The 14,060-nt window shown below is 44.8% G+C and overlaps 1 protein-coding gene across 3 annotated transcripts; it reads right to left on the reverse strand.

The window, feature by feature from the left end:
• Nucleotides 1-4,670: 4,670 nt before the first annotated feature.
• LOC124013144 (proline-rich protein 15) lies at nt 4,671-10,430 on the reverse strand. Of its 3 annotated transcripts, none has more exons than XM_046327339.1 (3): nt 10,046-10,430; nt 8,474-8,664; nt 4,671-6,658 (listed from the first exon to the last, which is right to left on the reverse strand). In XM_046327339.1, the coding sequence occupies exons 2-3, from the start codon at nt 8,655-8,657 to the stop codon at nt 6,351-6,353; spliced, it is 492 nt and encodes a 163-aa protein (XP_046183295.1). In that variant the 5' UTR covers nt 8,658-8,664; nt 10,046-10,430; the 3' UTR covers nt 4,671-6,350. The 3 variants fall into 3 exon arrangements, with proteins under 3 accessions (XP_046183295.1, XP_046183296.1, XP_046183294.1); XM_046327340.1 differs by having other exon boundaries at nt 4,671-6,655; nt 8,474-8,667; XM_046327338.1 differs by having other exon boundaries at nt 8,474-8,667.
• Between the last annotated feature and the right edge of the window lie 3,630 nt (nt 10,431-14,060).

Here is a 14,060-nt window from a genome sequence, read left to right on the forward strand (position 1 = left end):
AGTGTGAAACCAGGTGTGTTGACAGACAGACAATGTGAAACCAGGTGTGTTGACAGACAGACGTTGTGAAACCAGGTGTGTTGACAGACAGACAGTGTGAAACCAGGTGTGTTGACAGACAGACGATGTGAAACCAGGTGTGTTGACAGACAGAAAATGTGAAACCAGGTATGTTGAGACAGACAGACAATGTGAAACCAGGTGTGTTGACAGACAGTGTGAAACCAGGTGTGTTGACAAACCGACAGTGTGAAACCAGGTGTGTTGACAGACCGACAGTGTGAAACCAGGTGTGTTGACAGACCGACAGTGTGAAACCAGGTGTGTTGACAGACAGACAGTGTGAAACCAGGTGTGTTGACAGACAGAAGACGTGAAACCAGGTAGATTGTAAGGCTAATGACAATAATAAGCTATATTAACAATAAAGGAGATTCTCTGCTCTCTGTATGGAGAGAGCATGACCTTTGCCTTCATCTCAAATGGCACCCTATAACGCATGGGGGTCTGGTAAAAAAGTAGTGCAGGGTTAGGGTTAGGGAAGAGGGTGCCAGTAGTCCACTGTGTAGAGAATAGGGTGCCAGTAGTCCACTATGTTGGAAAGAAGGTGCCAGTAGTCCACTGTGTAGGGAATAGGGTGCCAGTAGTCCACTGTGTAGGGAAGAGGGTGCCAGTAGTCCACTGTGTAGGGAAGAGGGTGCCAGTAGTCCACTGTGTAGAGAAGAGGGTGCCAGTAGTCCACTGTGTAGGGAATAGGGTGCCAGTAGTCCACTGTGTAGGGAAGAGGGTGCCAGTAGTCCACTGTGTAGGGAAGAGGGTGCCAGTATTCCACTGTGTAGGGAATAGGGTGCCAGTATTCCACTGTGTAGGGAATAGGGTGCCAGTAGTCCACTGTGTAGGGAATAGGGTGCCAGTATTCCACTGTGTAGGGAATAGGGTGCCAGTAGTCCACTGTGTAGGGAATAGGGTGCCAGTAGTCCACTGTGTAGGGAATAGGGTGCCAGTATTCCACTGTGTAGGGAATAGGGTGCCATAGTCCACTGTGTAGGGAAGAGGGTGCCAGTAGTCCACTGTGTAGGGAATAGGGTGCCAGTATTCCACTGTGTAGGGAATAGGGTGCCAGTATTCCACTGTGTAGGGAATAGGGTGCCAGTATTCCACTGTGTAGGGAATAGGGTGCCAGTAGTCCACTGTGTAGGGAATAGGGTGCCAGTATTCCACTGTGTAGGGAAGTGGGTGCCAGTATTCCACTGTGTAGGGAAGAGGGTGCCAGTATTCCACTGTGTAGGGAAGAGGGTGCCAGTATTCCACTGTGTAGGGAAGAGGGTGCCAGTATTCCACTGTGTAGGGAATAGGGTGCCAGTAGTCCACTGTGTAGGGAATAGGGTGCCAGTATTCCACTGTGTAGGGAATAGGGTGCCAGTAGTCCACTGTGTAGGGAATAGGGTGTCAGTAGTCCACTGTGTAGGGAATAGGGTGCCAGTATTCCACTGTGTAGGGAATAGGGTGCCAGTATTCCACTGTGTAGGGAATAGGGTGCCAGTATTCCACTGTGTAGGGAATAGGGTGCCAGTATTCCACTGTGTAGGGAATAGGGTGCCAGTATTCCACTGTGTAGGGAATAGGGTGCCAGTATTCCACTGTGTAGGGAAGAGGGTGCCAGTATTCCACTGTGTAGGGAATAGGGTGCCAGTAGTCCACTGTGTAGGGAATAGGGTGCCAGTATTCCACTGTGTAGGGAATAGGGTGCCAGTAGTCCACTGTTTAGGGAAGAGGGTGCCAGTATTCCACTGTGTAGGGAATAGGGTGCCAGTAGTCCACTGTGTAGGGAATAGGGTGCCAGTAGTCCACTGTGTAGGGAATAGGGTGCCAGTAGTCTACTGTGTAGGGAATAGGGTGCCAGTAGTCCACTGTGTAGGGAATAGGGTGCCAGTAGTCCACTGTGTAGGGAATAGGGTGCCAGTATTCCACTGTGTAGGGAATAGGGTGCCAGTAGTCCACTGTGTAGGGAATAGGGTGCCAGTATTCCACTGTGTAGGGAATAGGGTGCCAGTAGTCCACTGTGTAGGGAATAGGGTGCCAGTAGTCCACTGTGTAGGGAATAGGGTGCCAGTAGTCCACTGTGTAGGGAATAGGGTGCCAGTAGTCCACTGTGTAGGGAATAGGGTGCCAGTAGTCCACTGTGTAGGGAATAGGGTGCCAGTAGTCCACTGTGTAGGGAATAGGGTGCCAGTAGTCCACTGTGTAGGGAATAGGGTGCCAGTAGTCCACTGTGTAGGGAATAGGGTGCCAGTAGTCCACTGTGTAGGGAATAGGGTGCCAGTAGTCCACTGTGTAGGGAATAGGGTGCCAGTAGTCCACTGTGTAGGGAATAGGGTGCCAGTAGTCCACTGTGTAGGGAATAGGGTGCCAGTAGTCCACTGTGTAGGGAATAGGGTGCCAGTAGTCCACTGTGTAGGGAATAGGGTGCCAGTAGTCCACTGTGTAGGGAATAGGGTGCCAGTAGTCCACTGTGTAGGGAATAGGGTGCCAGTAGTCCACTGTGTAGGGAATAGGGTGCCAGTAGTCCACTGTGTAGGGAATAGGGTGCCAGTAGTCCACTGTGTAGGGAATAGGGTGCCAGTAGTCCACTGTGTAGGGAATAGGGTGCCAGTAGTCCACTGTGTAGGGAATAGGGTGCCAGTAGTCCACTGTGTAGGGAATAGGGTGCCAGTAGTCCACTGTGTAGGGAATAGGGTGCCAGTAGTCCACTGTGTAGGAATAGGGTGCCAGTAGTCCACTGTGTAGGGAATAGGGTGCCAGTAGTCCACTGTGTAGGGAATAGGGTGCCAGTAGTCCACTGTGTAGGGAATAGGGTGCCAGTAGTCCACTGTGTAGGGAATAGGGTGCCAGTAGTCCACTGTGTAGGGAATAGGGTGCCAGCAGTCCACTGTGTAGGGAATAGGGTGCCAGTAGTCCACTGTGTAGGGAATAGGGTGCCAGTAGTCCACTGTGTAGGGAATAGGGTGCCAGTAGTCCACTGTGTAGGGAATAGGGTGCCAGTAGTCCACTGTGTAGGGAATAGGGTGCCAGTAGTCCACTGTGTAGGGAATAGGGTGCCAGTAGTCCACTGTGTAGGGAATAGGGTGCCAGTAGTCCACTGTGTAGGGAATAGGGTGCCAGTAGTCCACTGTGTAGGGAATAGGGTGCCAGTAGTCCACTGTGTAGGGAATAGGGTGCCAGTAGTCCACTGTGTAGGGAATAGGGTGCCAGTAGTCCACTAGGGAATAGGGTGCCAGTAGTGTAGAATAGGGTGGAATAGGAATAGGGTGCCAGTAGTCCACTGTGTAGGGAATAGGGTGCCAGTAGTCCACTGTGTAGGGAATAGGGTGCCAGTAGTCCACTGTGTAGGGAATAGGGTGCCAGTAGTCCACTGTGTAGGGAATAGGGTGCCAGTAGTCCACTGTGTAGGGAATAGGGTGCCAGTAGTCCACTGTGTAGGGAATAGGGTGCCATTTGGGTCACACACTGACTTTTGGGTCATGTGATTCACAATGTTACTGAATCAGGAAATGAGCCACTGACTCTCACAGAGATGTACATACAGTATGTAGTCACACACACCAGCGTTCACAGGATTATATATATCTATAACACCTTACTGTTTAGCTTCTAATTGTACCTTCTATCAGGATTATATATATCTATAACACCTTACCTTCCATCAGGATTATATATATATATATAACACCTTACTGTTTAGCTTCTAATAGTACCTTCTATCAGGATTATATATATCTATAACACCTTACTGTTTAGCTTCTAATAGTACCTTCTATCAGGATTATATATATCTATAACACCTTACCTTCCATCAGGATTATATATATATATATATATAACACCTTACTGTTTAGCTTCTAATAGTACCTTCTATCAGGATTATATATATCTATAACACCTTACTGTTTAGCTTCTAATAGTACCTTCCATCAGGATTATATATATCTATAACACCTTACTGTTTAGCTTCTAATAGTACCTTCTATCAGGATTATATATATTATATACCTTCCATCTATAACACCTTACTGTTTAGCTTCTAATAGTACCTTCTATCAGATTGATTATATATATCTATAACACCTTACTGTTTAGCTTCTAATAGTACCTTCTATCAGGATTATATATCTATAACACCTTACTGTTTAGCTTCTAATAGTACCTTCTATCAGGATTATATATATCTATAACACCTTACTGTTTAGCTTCTAATAGTACCTTCTATCAGGATTATATATATCTATAACACCTTACTGTTTAGCTTCTAATAGTACCTTCCATCAGGATTATATATATCTATAACACCTTACTGTTTAGCTTCTAATAGTACATTCCATCAGGATTATATATATCTATAACACCTTACTATTACTGTCACGATCGTCATAAGAAGAGGACCAAAATGCAGCGTGGTAAGTGTTCATGATGATATTTTAATTAAAGAAAGCACTGACCACTGAATAGAAAACAAAAAACGACTGTGAAGCTATAAGAACTGTGCTGACACAAGCAACTAACATAGGCAATCACCCACAACCCACAATGACAAAACAGGCTACCTAAATATGGTTCCCAATCAGAGACAATGACTAACACCTGCCTCTGATTGAGAACCATATCAGGCCCAAACACAGAAATAGACAAACTAGACACACAACATAGAATGCCCACTCAGATCACACCCTGACCAAACAAAACATAGAAACATACAAAGCAAACTATGGTCAGGGTGTGACACATATATATATATATATAACACCTTACCGATTAGCTTCTAATAGTACCCTCTATCAGGATTATATATATCTATAACACCTTACCTTCCATCAGGATTTGCTCCAGACAGTGATGTTTCCCTCTAAAACGTGTGCCTGTATGTAACTGAATAGCAGCTAGTGGATATAATCTTATATTTTCACCTGTCCGGTCACAAACACCAATGCTCATTCATTCAAGCAATCCCACCTCTTTAAAAACAAAAACAAATGAGGTACCCTTCTAACCCACTGTTTTTTTTAAAACAAAAGAGGTACCCTTCTAACCCACTGTAATCATAGTTTTTAAAAAACAACAAAAAAACAACATTGATTAGTAAAAAACAATATTATATCCTTCATATTCAAAATATTACACGTATATATATGTAAACATCTTAAAAACAACGTATCATTTCCTGGAATGTGCATAGCTGTGTGTGTGTCTCATTTTCAGCATACTGTTTGGATACAGAAAAGGTTAGAAAAGTCTGGATAGTTTTTAAAGCTGAAAGGTGATACTTCTTAAAGAAAACCTTCCTTCCTTCCTCCCTTCCTTCCTTCCTTGCTTCCTTCCTCCCTCACTTCCTTCCTTTCTTGAAGGAGCCTAACCACTGATCTTTATGGGATTGGATTAGTAAAGACACACTTGTCTTCCTATTGCTTTAAATCAATCAAACCTTGTCAGACCTGTGATTTCCTCAGGGAAGGACTGTTAAGTGCCTATCTAGCTGTCACTGAGAAACGTTCACTACTGCCAATCAGCAGTCCATTATAATGTAACAAGACAGGAGGTACAGGAGAGTATAACTTCATTTCTGATCAGTTCACTTTCTTTGTGATGGGAAACACAGTTCAACACGTTCAACTTCCGACAAGGGATCAATAAATCAAAATCAATGAAATGAATCTCATGTTGATTGGTGAAGAAGCAGAAGCAGTGGAACGGACAGCAGTGGAACGGACAGCAGTGGAACGGACAGACTCTTTAGTACTGACAAAAGGGTTCCAAAGGGTAAAGTCAAAGTCTCAAATCACTATCTTCAACTTACCCTCAACTTATCTTCAACTTACCCTCAACTTATCTTCAACTCAACTTATCTTCAACTTACCCTCAACTTATCTTCAACTTATCTTCAACTTATCTTCAACTTACCCACAACTTATCTTCAACTTACCCTCAACTTATCTTCAACTTACCCTCAACTTATCTTCAACTTACCCTCATTTTATCTTCAACTTACCCTCAACTTATCTTCAACTTATCTTCAACGTACCCTCAATTTATCTTCAACTTACCCTCAATTTATCTTCAACTTACCCTCAACTTATCTTCAACTTACCCTCAACTTATCTTCAACTTATCTTCAACTTACCCTCAACTTATCTTCAATTTACCCTCAACTTATCTTCAATTAACCCTCAACTTATCTTCAACTTACAATTCATCTTCATCTACCTTCCTCCCTCCCCAGAACGGACGGCCATGTTGAAATAAAGTTCAGAAGTAAGAGTCTTTGGCCACTGTCTCCCTCATCCTCATCGCCATCCTCGTCATCGTACGTCCTCTTTCCCAGTAGGAAGACTGGAGCGTGCCCTCTTCTTCTCCTTAAACCGGCCTGACCGAGACACCCTCAGGTTCCTACGACACGTCTGTTCGTTGAAGACCGACTCAAACTGGGAGTCATCGAAGGTCTCGTCGCTGAAGAGGCTGTTGCCTGTACTGACTGGTGCCTGTGACTGCTGTGATGCTGGTGGCTGCTGTGATGCTGGTGACTGCTGTGATGCTGTTGGCTGCTGTGATGCTGGTGACTGCTGTGGTGCTGGTGGTTGTTGGTCGGTTGGGAGTTTGGGGGCTGCTGCTGAGAACAGTAGAATACATGTTGGGGGATTTCAAGGTGGCTTAACGTATGTGGCCTGTTTCAGGAACTATGTCGCAGGTCACTACTTTACAGGAGAGCCGTTTGAACGTAAACAATAACTGATGATTTTACGAACGCTCAACACCTGTTGAATATGGCCGGAGTCAGTCAACGTCAGCAAAATAACGTAATTAAATTGTTGCCAGCAGCACAGTCACCAACGCTCTGGATGACATGAAAATTGCCTAACCAAGCTCTGCTAGGGGGAGTAAAATGGTCAGAGTTTTGGATGGGGACTACAATTTAAGAGGATGATGCTGAATGGGTGGAAACAAAGAAGAGCTTTCTAGAGGTATCAAAACAGGTATCAAAACATTCAAGGGCCATTTACATTTACACAAGTCAAAGAAGAGCTGTCCTGTAGGTACCAAAACATTCAAGGGCCATTTACATTTGCACAAGTCAAAGAAGAGCTGCCCTGTAGGTACCAAAACATTCAAGGGCCATTTTCTCAAAAGTGAGTTTTACAAGTTGATCAACTTTTGAAAGCAGAATTACTTTCCCATTGTTTCCTCAACTGTAGTGATATAACATTTTGATCTGTGTCTCTATTTCTATCCAATGTAAAAAAAAAACACTGTTTCAAATTTTGCAACATATGACAGAATGAAGGCGATCAGTCACATTTTGGGGGCATACAAGGAGACCATTGACATTTACACAAGTCATTTTTCCAGCAATTGTTTAAAGACAGATTATTTAACTTATAATTCACTGTATTACAATTCCAGTGGGTCAGAAGTTTACATACACTAAGTTGACTGTGCTTTTAAACAGCTTGGAAAATTCCAGAAAATAATGTCATGGCTTTGGAAGCTTATGATAGGATAATTGACACCATTTGAGTCAATTGGAGGTGTACCTGTGGATGTATTCCAAGGCAACTGCACATGGGGACACAGATCATACTTTTTGGAGAAATGTTCTCTGGTCTGATGAAACAAAAATAGAACTGTTTGGCCATAATGACCATCGTTATGTTTGGAGGAAAAATGGGGAGGCTTGCAAGCCGAAGAACACCATCCCAACCATGAAGCACAGGGGTGGCAGCATCATGTTGTGGGGGTGCTTTGCTGCAGGAGAGACTGGTGCTCTTTACAAAATAGATGGCATCATGAGGAAGGAAAATTATGTGGATATATTGAAGCAACATCTCAAGACAACAGTCAGGAAGTTAAAGCTTAGTCGCAAATGGGTCTTCCAAATGGACAATGACCCCAAGCATACTTCCAAAGTTGTGGCAAAATGCCATAAGGACAACAAAGTCAAGGTTTTGGAGTGGCCATCACAAAGCCCTGACCTCAATCCTATTGAACATTTGTGGGCAGATCTGAAAAAGCGTGTGCGAGCAAGGAGGCCTACAAACCTGACTGAATTACACCAGCTCTGTCAGGAGGAATGGGTCAACATTTACCCAGCTTATTGTGGGAAGCTTGTGGAAGGCTGCCCGAAACGTTTGACCCAAGTTAAACAATTTAAAGACAATGATAGCAAATACTAATTGAGTGTATGTAAACTTCTGACCCACTGAGAATGTGATGAAATAAATAAAAGCTGAAATAAATAATTCTTTCTACAATTATTCTGACATTTCACATTCATAAAATAAAGTTTTGATCCTAACTGACCTAAAACAGGCATTTTTTTTTATATTACTAGGATTCAATTTCAGTAATTGTGAAAAACTGAATTTAGTAAATGTATTTAAGGTGTATGTAAACTTCCGACTTCACTGCGGGTGCTGAGATGACTTACAGTGTGGTGTTGCTAGGACTCCCTGTGTTGCTAGGACTCCCTGTGTTGCTAGGACTCCCTGTGTGCTGGGCGTCAGAGGGTCCTTCACTGTGTCGGGGAGCTGAGTGGCGATGTCCTTGGTACCACTACTTGTTCTCTTATTGTTCCCCATAAACGCTCTCCACCAAGTCACTCTCTCTGCCATCTTCCACCTGCTAGAGACATGAACAGGTCCACCTTTATGCCGAGTATCACTCAGACATGTATTAAACAGTATATCTAAAACTAATGTTGTCATAGTGATGTCATAGTGATGTCATATCAACAGGTTGGTACAGTGTTATTGCAATGTAAAAACTGTTTACAATACTGCCGTTATAATCGCGCAATGAATATTACGTTTATTTTTTATTTTTACAACAAACATCCTGAGCAGCATAATGCATACTCATCATCATCATCATCTTCTTCATCAGCAATTATAGCTCTACGATGATGCCCACAGTGCGAATTATATCCTGACATTCAGGAGATATTAAAAAAAATAAAAAATTATGTGACTTCCTATAACGGTAGAAATGTATTCTATTTTAATGTGTCATGACCAATCATGATGCTTTCATCTAATTGTCAAAATATATATATATATATTTTAAAAACATAAGGCTACATGCACATGTTCGTGTCACTCCAAAAAGATTTTGTGCATCACAACAGCACACTGTGCACCATCCCATATATATGAAATATATGAGACGCACTGTGCACCATCCCATATATATGAAATATATGAGACGCACTGTGCACCATCCCATATATATGAAATATATGAGACGCACTGTGCACCATCCCATATATATGAAATATATGAGACGCACTGTGCGCCATCCCATATATATGAAATATATGAGACGCACTGTGCGCCATCCCATATATATGAAATATATGAGACGCACTGTGCACCATCCCATATATATGAAATATATGAGACGCACTGTGCACCGCGATTGGATGAATAGAAAGAGACATCTGTTATAAGACACACCAACAAGTCTAAATTACATTCGGCGATTGTCATTAGGCCTGCACTCTTGTAGCCTGAGTAATTGATACGTTTTGTTGTCAAAATGAACTTTTTTTTGTCAATAATGAAAGTCTGGACACATGAGAAGGTGTTGAAATATGGGATATATGTATGATATTTAAAACAAAAAATCAATTTAAAAAAAAAAATAAGGCTACGTGCACATGTTCGTTCCACTACAAAAAGACTTCGTGCATCACAACAGCGCACTGTGTACCGTACCATATATATGAAATATATGAGACGCAAATACAGTGTCTAGACCCTCATGTCTCATTCGCACACCGACTATTGCTTTATGTTCTTCTTGGTCAGTGAAAGCCTATGAATATGAATTAAGAACTTCTTTGCAAAAAATAAATAAACTAAACAGAAAACACAGCGCATACTATCCGTAACTACCTATGTGGTGCAGAACAGGTTTAATGAGCCGTGAGAACAGCTGAGACGGAGCTGTGATTCACCGCTCAGCAATGCTATAAGCATCTCTACACCATCGGGCCACTCACCTGCACTATTCGGGCTGGTATGGGACAGGGTCGGAGCGGAGCGGGTCGGACCTCTTCAAGAACGAACTTTAGTCCGTGTTGATGTAAAAATCCATGGCTGATCTCTCGTGGAGTCAGTTGAAACGGTTTTTATGTTGTGCGTCCTAAAAGTGCGTCTACCTTTATACACGGATTCTCAGCACAAGCTATCTCCACTCATTCTCTTTCCACGGTTGAAAAAAATATATATTTAAACCTAAATATCATTAATTTGATTCGCTCTCATAACTCGTTGTTTCGGTGATTCTCTGATTTTAAAAAATACGACTGAATTTACAACTTTATATTGAGGCGTCTGTCTTTTAGTGGACCTGCAGGTTTCCGCCTCCGAAACTGTCCTCCCGGAGGAGCACCTGTCCAGGCCCCTGATTGGCCTAAACCGGAGGACCGCACACGTGACCTGCGTTCAGGTGAATCCAGTCCAAGGGAGGGTTGGGCTTCAGGGTTACCTAGCAACGTGCTGCGGCGCGCGCATTGCCTGACATCCAGGAGGATATACATAGAGGCACTGAACAATAGGACACAACACAGAGTCACACCCTCCAAAGGGACCAACGATGTTCAGATACTAGAGTTTAATTGCTTAGCAACAGAATATTAAAACACCCAAAAAATGGAATGAAGACAGCACTGGTGATACTTTTTACAGAACAAATATTTGAATGGTTACCACAGCGACAGTGAGGTATACCAGTAATTGTCGACCTATCTGTCACATCTAATAAAACAACAAAAACTGTTTCCTGCAGATAGATGCAACTGAGCAGATTGATGTACTGTACAATTGGCCTTAACCCCAATCTATCTGAGTAGGCCTATACAATTTCTACAATATATGTATTCCAACCTCCTGCGACAGATACAGAGATGAAAATGCATTCCGTGTTAAAATTAGCAGAGACATTTAGTGTCTCTATTATAAAAAGGAGCTTAGGCGTTGGAGGAATCCCAGGACCTTTCCAAATCAAATTGAAACAGAGCATACAAACTGACGTGAGACTGGACTGTTGCCAGTTTTACCTGTTGTGCAGCTTGTAGGAAATGAAGGTTCCGAATGCTTTAGCAAGAACACATACTGTGCATTCCTTAGTGTCTCTGGATGAAGTTTCTGTATGAGTTTTTTCAATTCTCTCTCTCTCTCTCTCTCTCTCTCTCTCTCTCTCTCTCTCTCTCTCTCTCTCTCTCTCTCTCTCTCTCTCCCTCGTTCTCTCTCTCTCTCTGTCTCTCTCTCTCTCCCTCGCTCTCTCTCTCTCGCTCTCTCGCTCTCTCTCCCTCGCTCTCTCTCTCTCCCTCGCTCTCTCTCTCTCTCTCTCCCTCGCTCTCTCTCTCTCTATGTCTCTCTCTCTCCCTCGCTCTCTCTCTCTCCCTCTCTCTCTCTCTCTCTCTCTCTCTCTCTCCTCGCTCTCTCTCTCTCTCCCTCGCTCTCTCTCTATGTCTCTCTCTCTCCCTCGCTCTCTCTCTCTCGCTCTCTCTCGCTCTCTCTCTCGCTCTCTCTCTCTCGCTCTCTCCCTCGCTCTCCCTCTCTCTCTCTCTCTCTCTCTCTCTCTCGATCCCACTCTCTCTCTCTCTCGCTCTCTCTATGTCTCTCTCTCTCTCCCTCTCTCTCTCTCTCTCTCTCTCTCTCTCTCTCTCTCTCTCTCTCTCTCTCTCTCTCTCTCTCTCTCTCTCTCTCTCTCTCTCTCTCTCTCTCTCATTATAACTGGGACTTATTTCACCATCCACAGTCACAGAGTCACCTGAACATCCATGGTGTAAATGGACCAATGTCAATACAACATATGAAATATAAATTGCATACGAAGTACTAATAATGCATTGGAAATACAGTATTTTCTATCTAACCCATGTTATTACCTATCTCAGTGAAATAGGATTGTCTCCATAGAAACGTATAAACCAGTGTGCCAGTAGTTCCATTTGATGCTTTCACAAGTCAACATATGGCAGTATTTTATATTCAGTGGAAGGAGGAAGGGGACAGGGTGGGGATGAAGGTGGAAGGAGGAAGGGGCAAGGGTGGGGATGAAGGTAGAAGGAGGAAGGGGACAGGGTGGGGATGAATGTGGAAGGAGGAAGGGGACAGGGTGGAGATGAGGGTAAAAGGAGGAAGGGGACAGGGTGGGGATGAAGGTGGAAGGAGGAAGGGGACAGGGTGGGGATGAAGGTGGAAGGAGGAAGGGGACAGGGTGGGGATGAAGGTGGAAGGAGGAAGGGGACAGGGTGGAGATGAAGATGGAAGGAGGAAGGGGACAGGGTGGGGATGAAGGTGGAAGGAGGAAGGGGACAGGGTGGGGATGAAAGTGAATGAAAGAGAGAGAGAGGTTGGGGATGAAGGTGGAAGGAGAGAGAGAGAGAGGGGTTGGGGATGAAAGTGGATGAGAGAGAGAGAGAGGTTGGGGATGAATGTGGAAGGAGAGAGAGAGAGAGGGGTTGGGGATGAAAGTGGATGAGAGAGAGAGAGAGAGAGAGAGGTTGGGGATGAAGGTGGAAGGAGAGAGAGAGAGAGGGGTTGGGGATGAAAGTGGATGAGAGAGAGAGAGAGAGAGGTTGGGGATGAAAGTGGATGAGAGAGAGAGAGAGGTTGGGGATGAAGGTGGAAGGAGAGAGAGGGGGGGGGTGGGGATGAAGGTGGAAGTAGAGAGAGAGAGAGGTTGGGGATGAAGGTAGAAGGAGAGAGAGAGGGGGGGTGGGGCGTGGCGAGAATCTGTCTCCTCACCACGCGCTCTCACCACTGGTGTCCCCCAGGGCTCTGTTCTTGGCCCTCTCCTATTCTCGCTATACACCAAGTCACTTGGCTCTGTCATAACCTCACATGGTCTCTCTTATCATTGCTATGCAGACGACACACAATTAATCTTCTCCTTTCCCCCTTCTGATGACCAGGTGGCGAATCGCATCTCTGCATGTCTGGCAGACATATCAGTGTGGATGACGGATCACCACCTCAAGCTGAACCTCGGCAAGACGGAGCTGCTCTTCCTCCCGGGGAAGGACTGCCCGTTCCATGATCTCGCCATCACGGTTGACAACTCCATTGTGTCCTCCTCCCAGAGCGCCAAGAACCTTGGCGTGATCCTGGACAACACCCTGTCGTTCTCAACCAACATCAAGGCGGTGGCCCAGTTGAAGCTTGCATCCGCTACAAGACCATGGTGCTTGCCTACGGAGCTGTGAGGGGAACGGCACCTCAGTACCTCCAGGCTCTGATCAGGCCCTACACCCAAACAAGGGCACTGCGTTCATCCACCTCTGGCCTGCTCGCCTCCCTACCACTGAGGAAGTACAGCTCCCGCTCAGCCCAGTCAAAACTGTTCGCTGCCCTGGCCCCCCAATGGTGGAACAAACTCCCTCACGACGCCAGGACAGCGGAGTCAATCACCACCTTCCGGAGACACCTGAAACCCCACCTCTTTAAGGAATACCTAGGATAGGATAAGTAATCCCTCTCACCCCCCCCCCTAAGTTTTTAGATGCACTATTGTTAGTGACTGTCCCACTGGATGTCATAAGGTGAATGCACCAATTTGTAAGTCGCTCTGGATAAGAGCGTCTGCTAAATGACTTAAATGTAAATGTAATGTAATGGATGAAGGTGGAAGGAGAGAGAGAGAGGGGTTGGGGATGAAGGTGGAAGGAGAGAGAGAGAGACAGAGAGAGAGAGGAGATGATGGAGGAAGGAGAGAGAGAGACAGAGAGAGAGAGGAGATGATGGAGGAAGGAGAGAGAGAGACAGAGAGAGAGGAGATGATGGAGGAAGGAGAGAGAGAGACAGAGAGAGAGAGGAGATGATGGAGGAAGGAGAGATGCATCTTTGATGGAGGAGAGAGAGATGCATCTCTGAGTCAGGACATCTTTCAGGAAGTATTGGATCTAAGTACACAATGACACCTAATGTATTTATGTCAGGCATGTTCTCAGGCTGCAACTATCACACTCAGACTGAGACAGACAACACACACACACACACACACACACA

Source organism: Oncorhynchus gorbuscha, linkage group LG24 (genome assembly GCF_021184085.1).
Source record: "Oncorhynchus gorbuscha isolate QuinsamMale2020 ecotype Even-year linkage group LG24, OgorEven_v1.0, whole genome shotgun sequence".
NCBI classification, from domain to species: Eukaryota; Metazoa; Chordata; class Actinopteri; order Salmoniformes; family Salmonidae; genus Oncorhynchus; species Oncorhynchus gorbuscha.

Bases quoted from the DNA above. Each gene is read 5' to 3' on its own strand.
- LOC124013144 (XM_046327339.1), bottom strand. From the start codon at position 8,657: ATGGCAGAGAGAGTGACTTGGTGGAGAGCGTTTATGGGGAACAATAAG. The intron at 6,659-8,473 runs GTAAGTCATCTC...TACTGTTCTCAG, and splicing joins AGTCCTAGCAACACCACACT to CAGCAGCCCCCAAACTCCCA.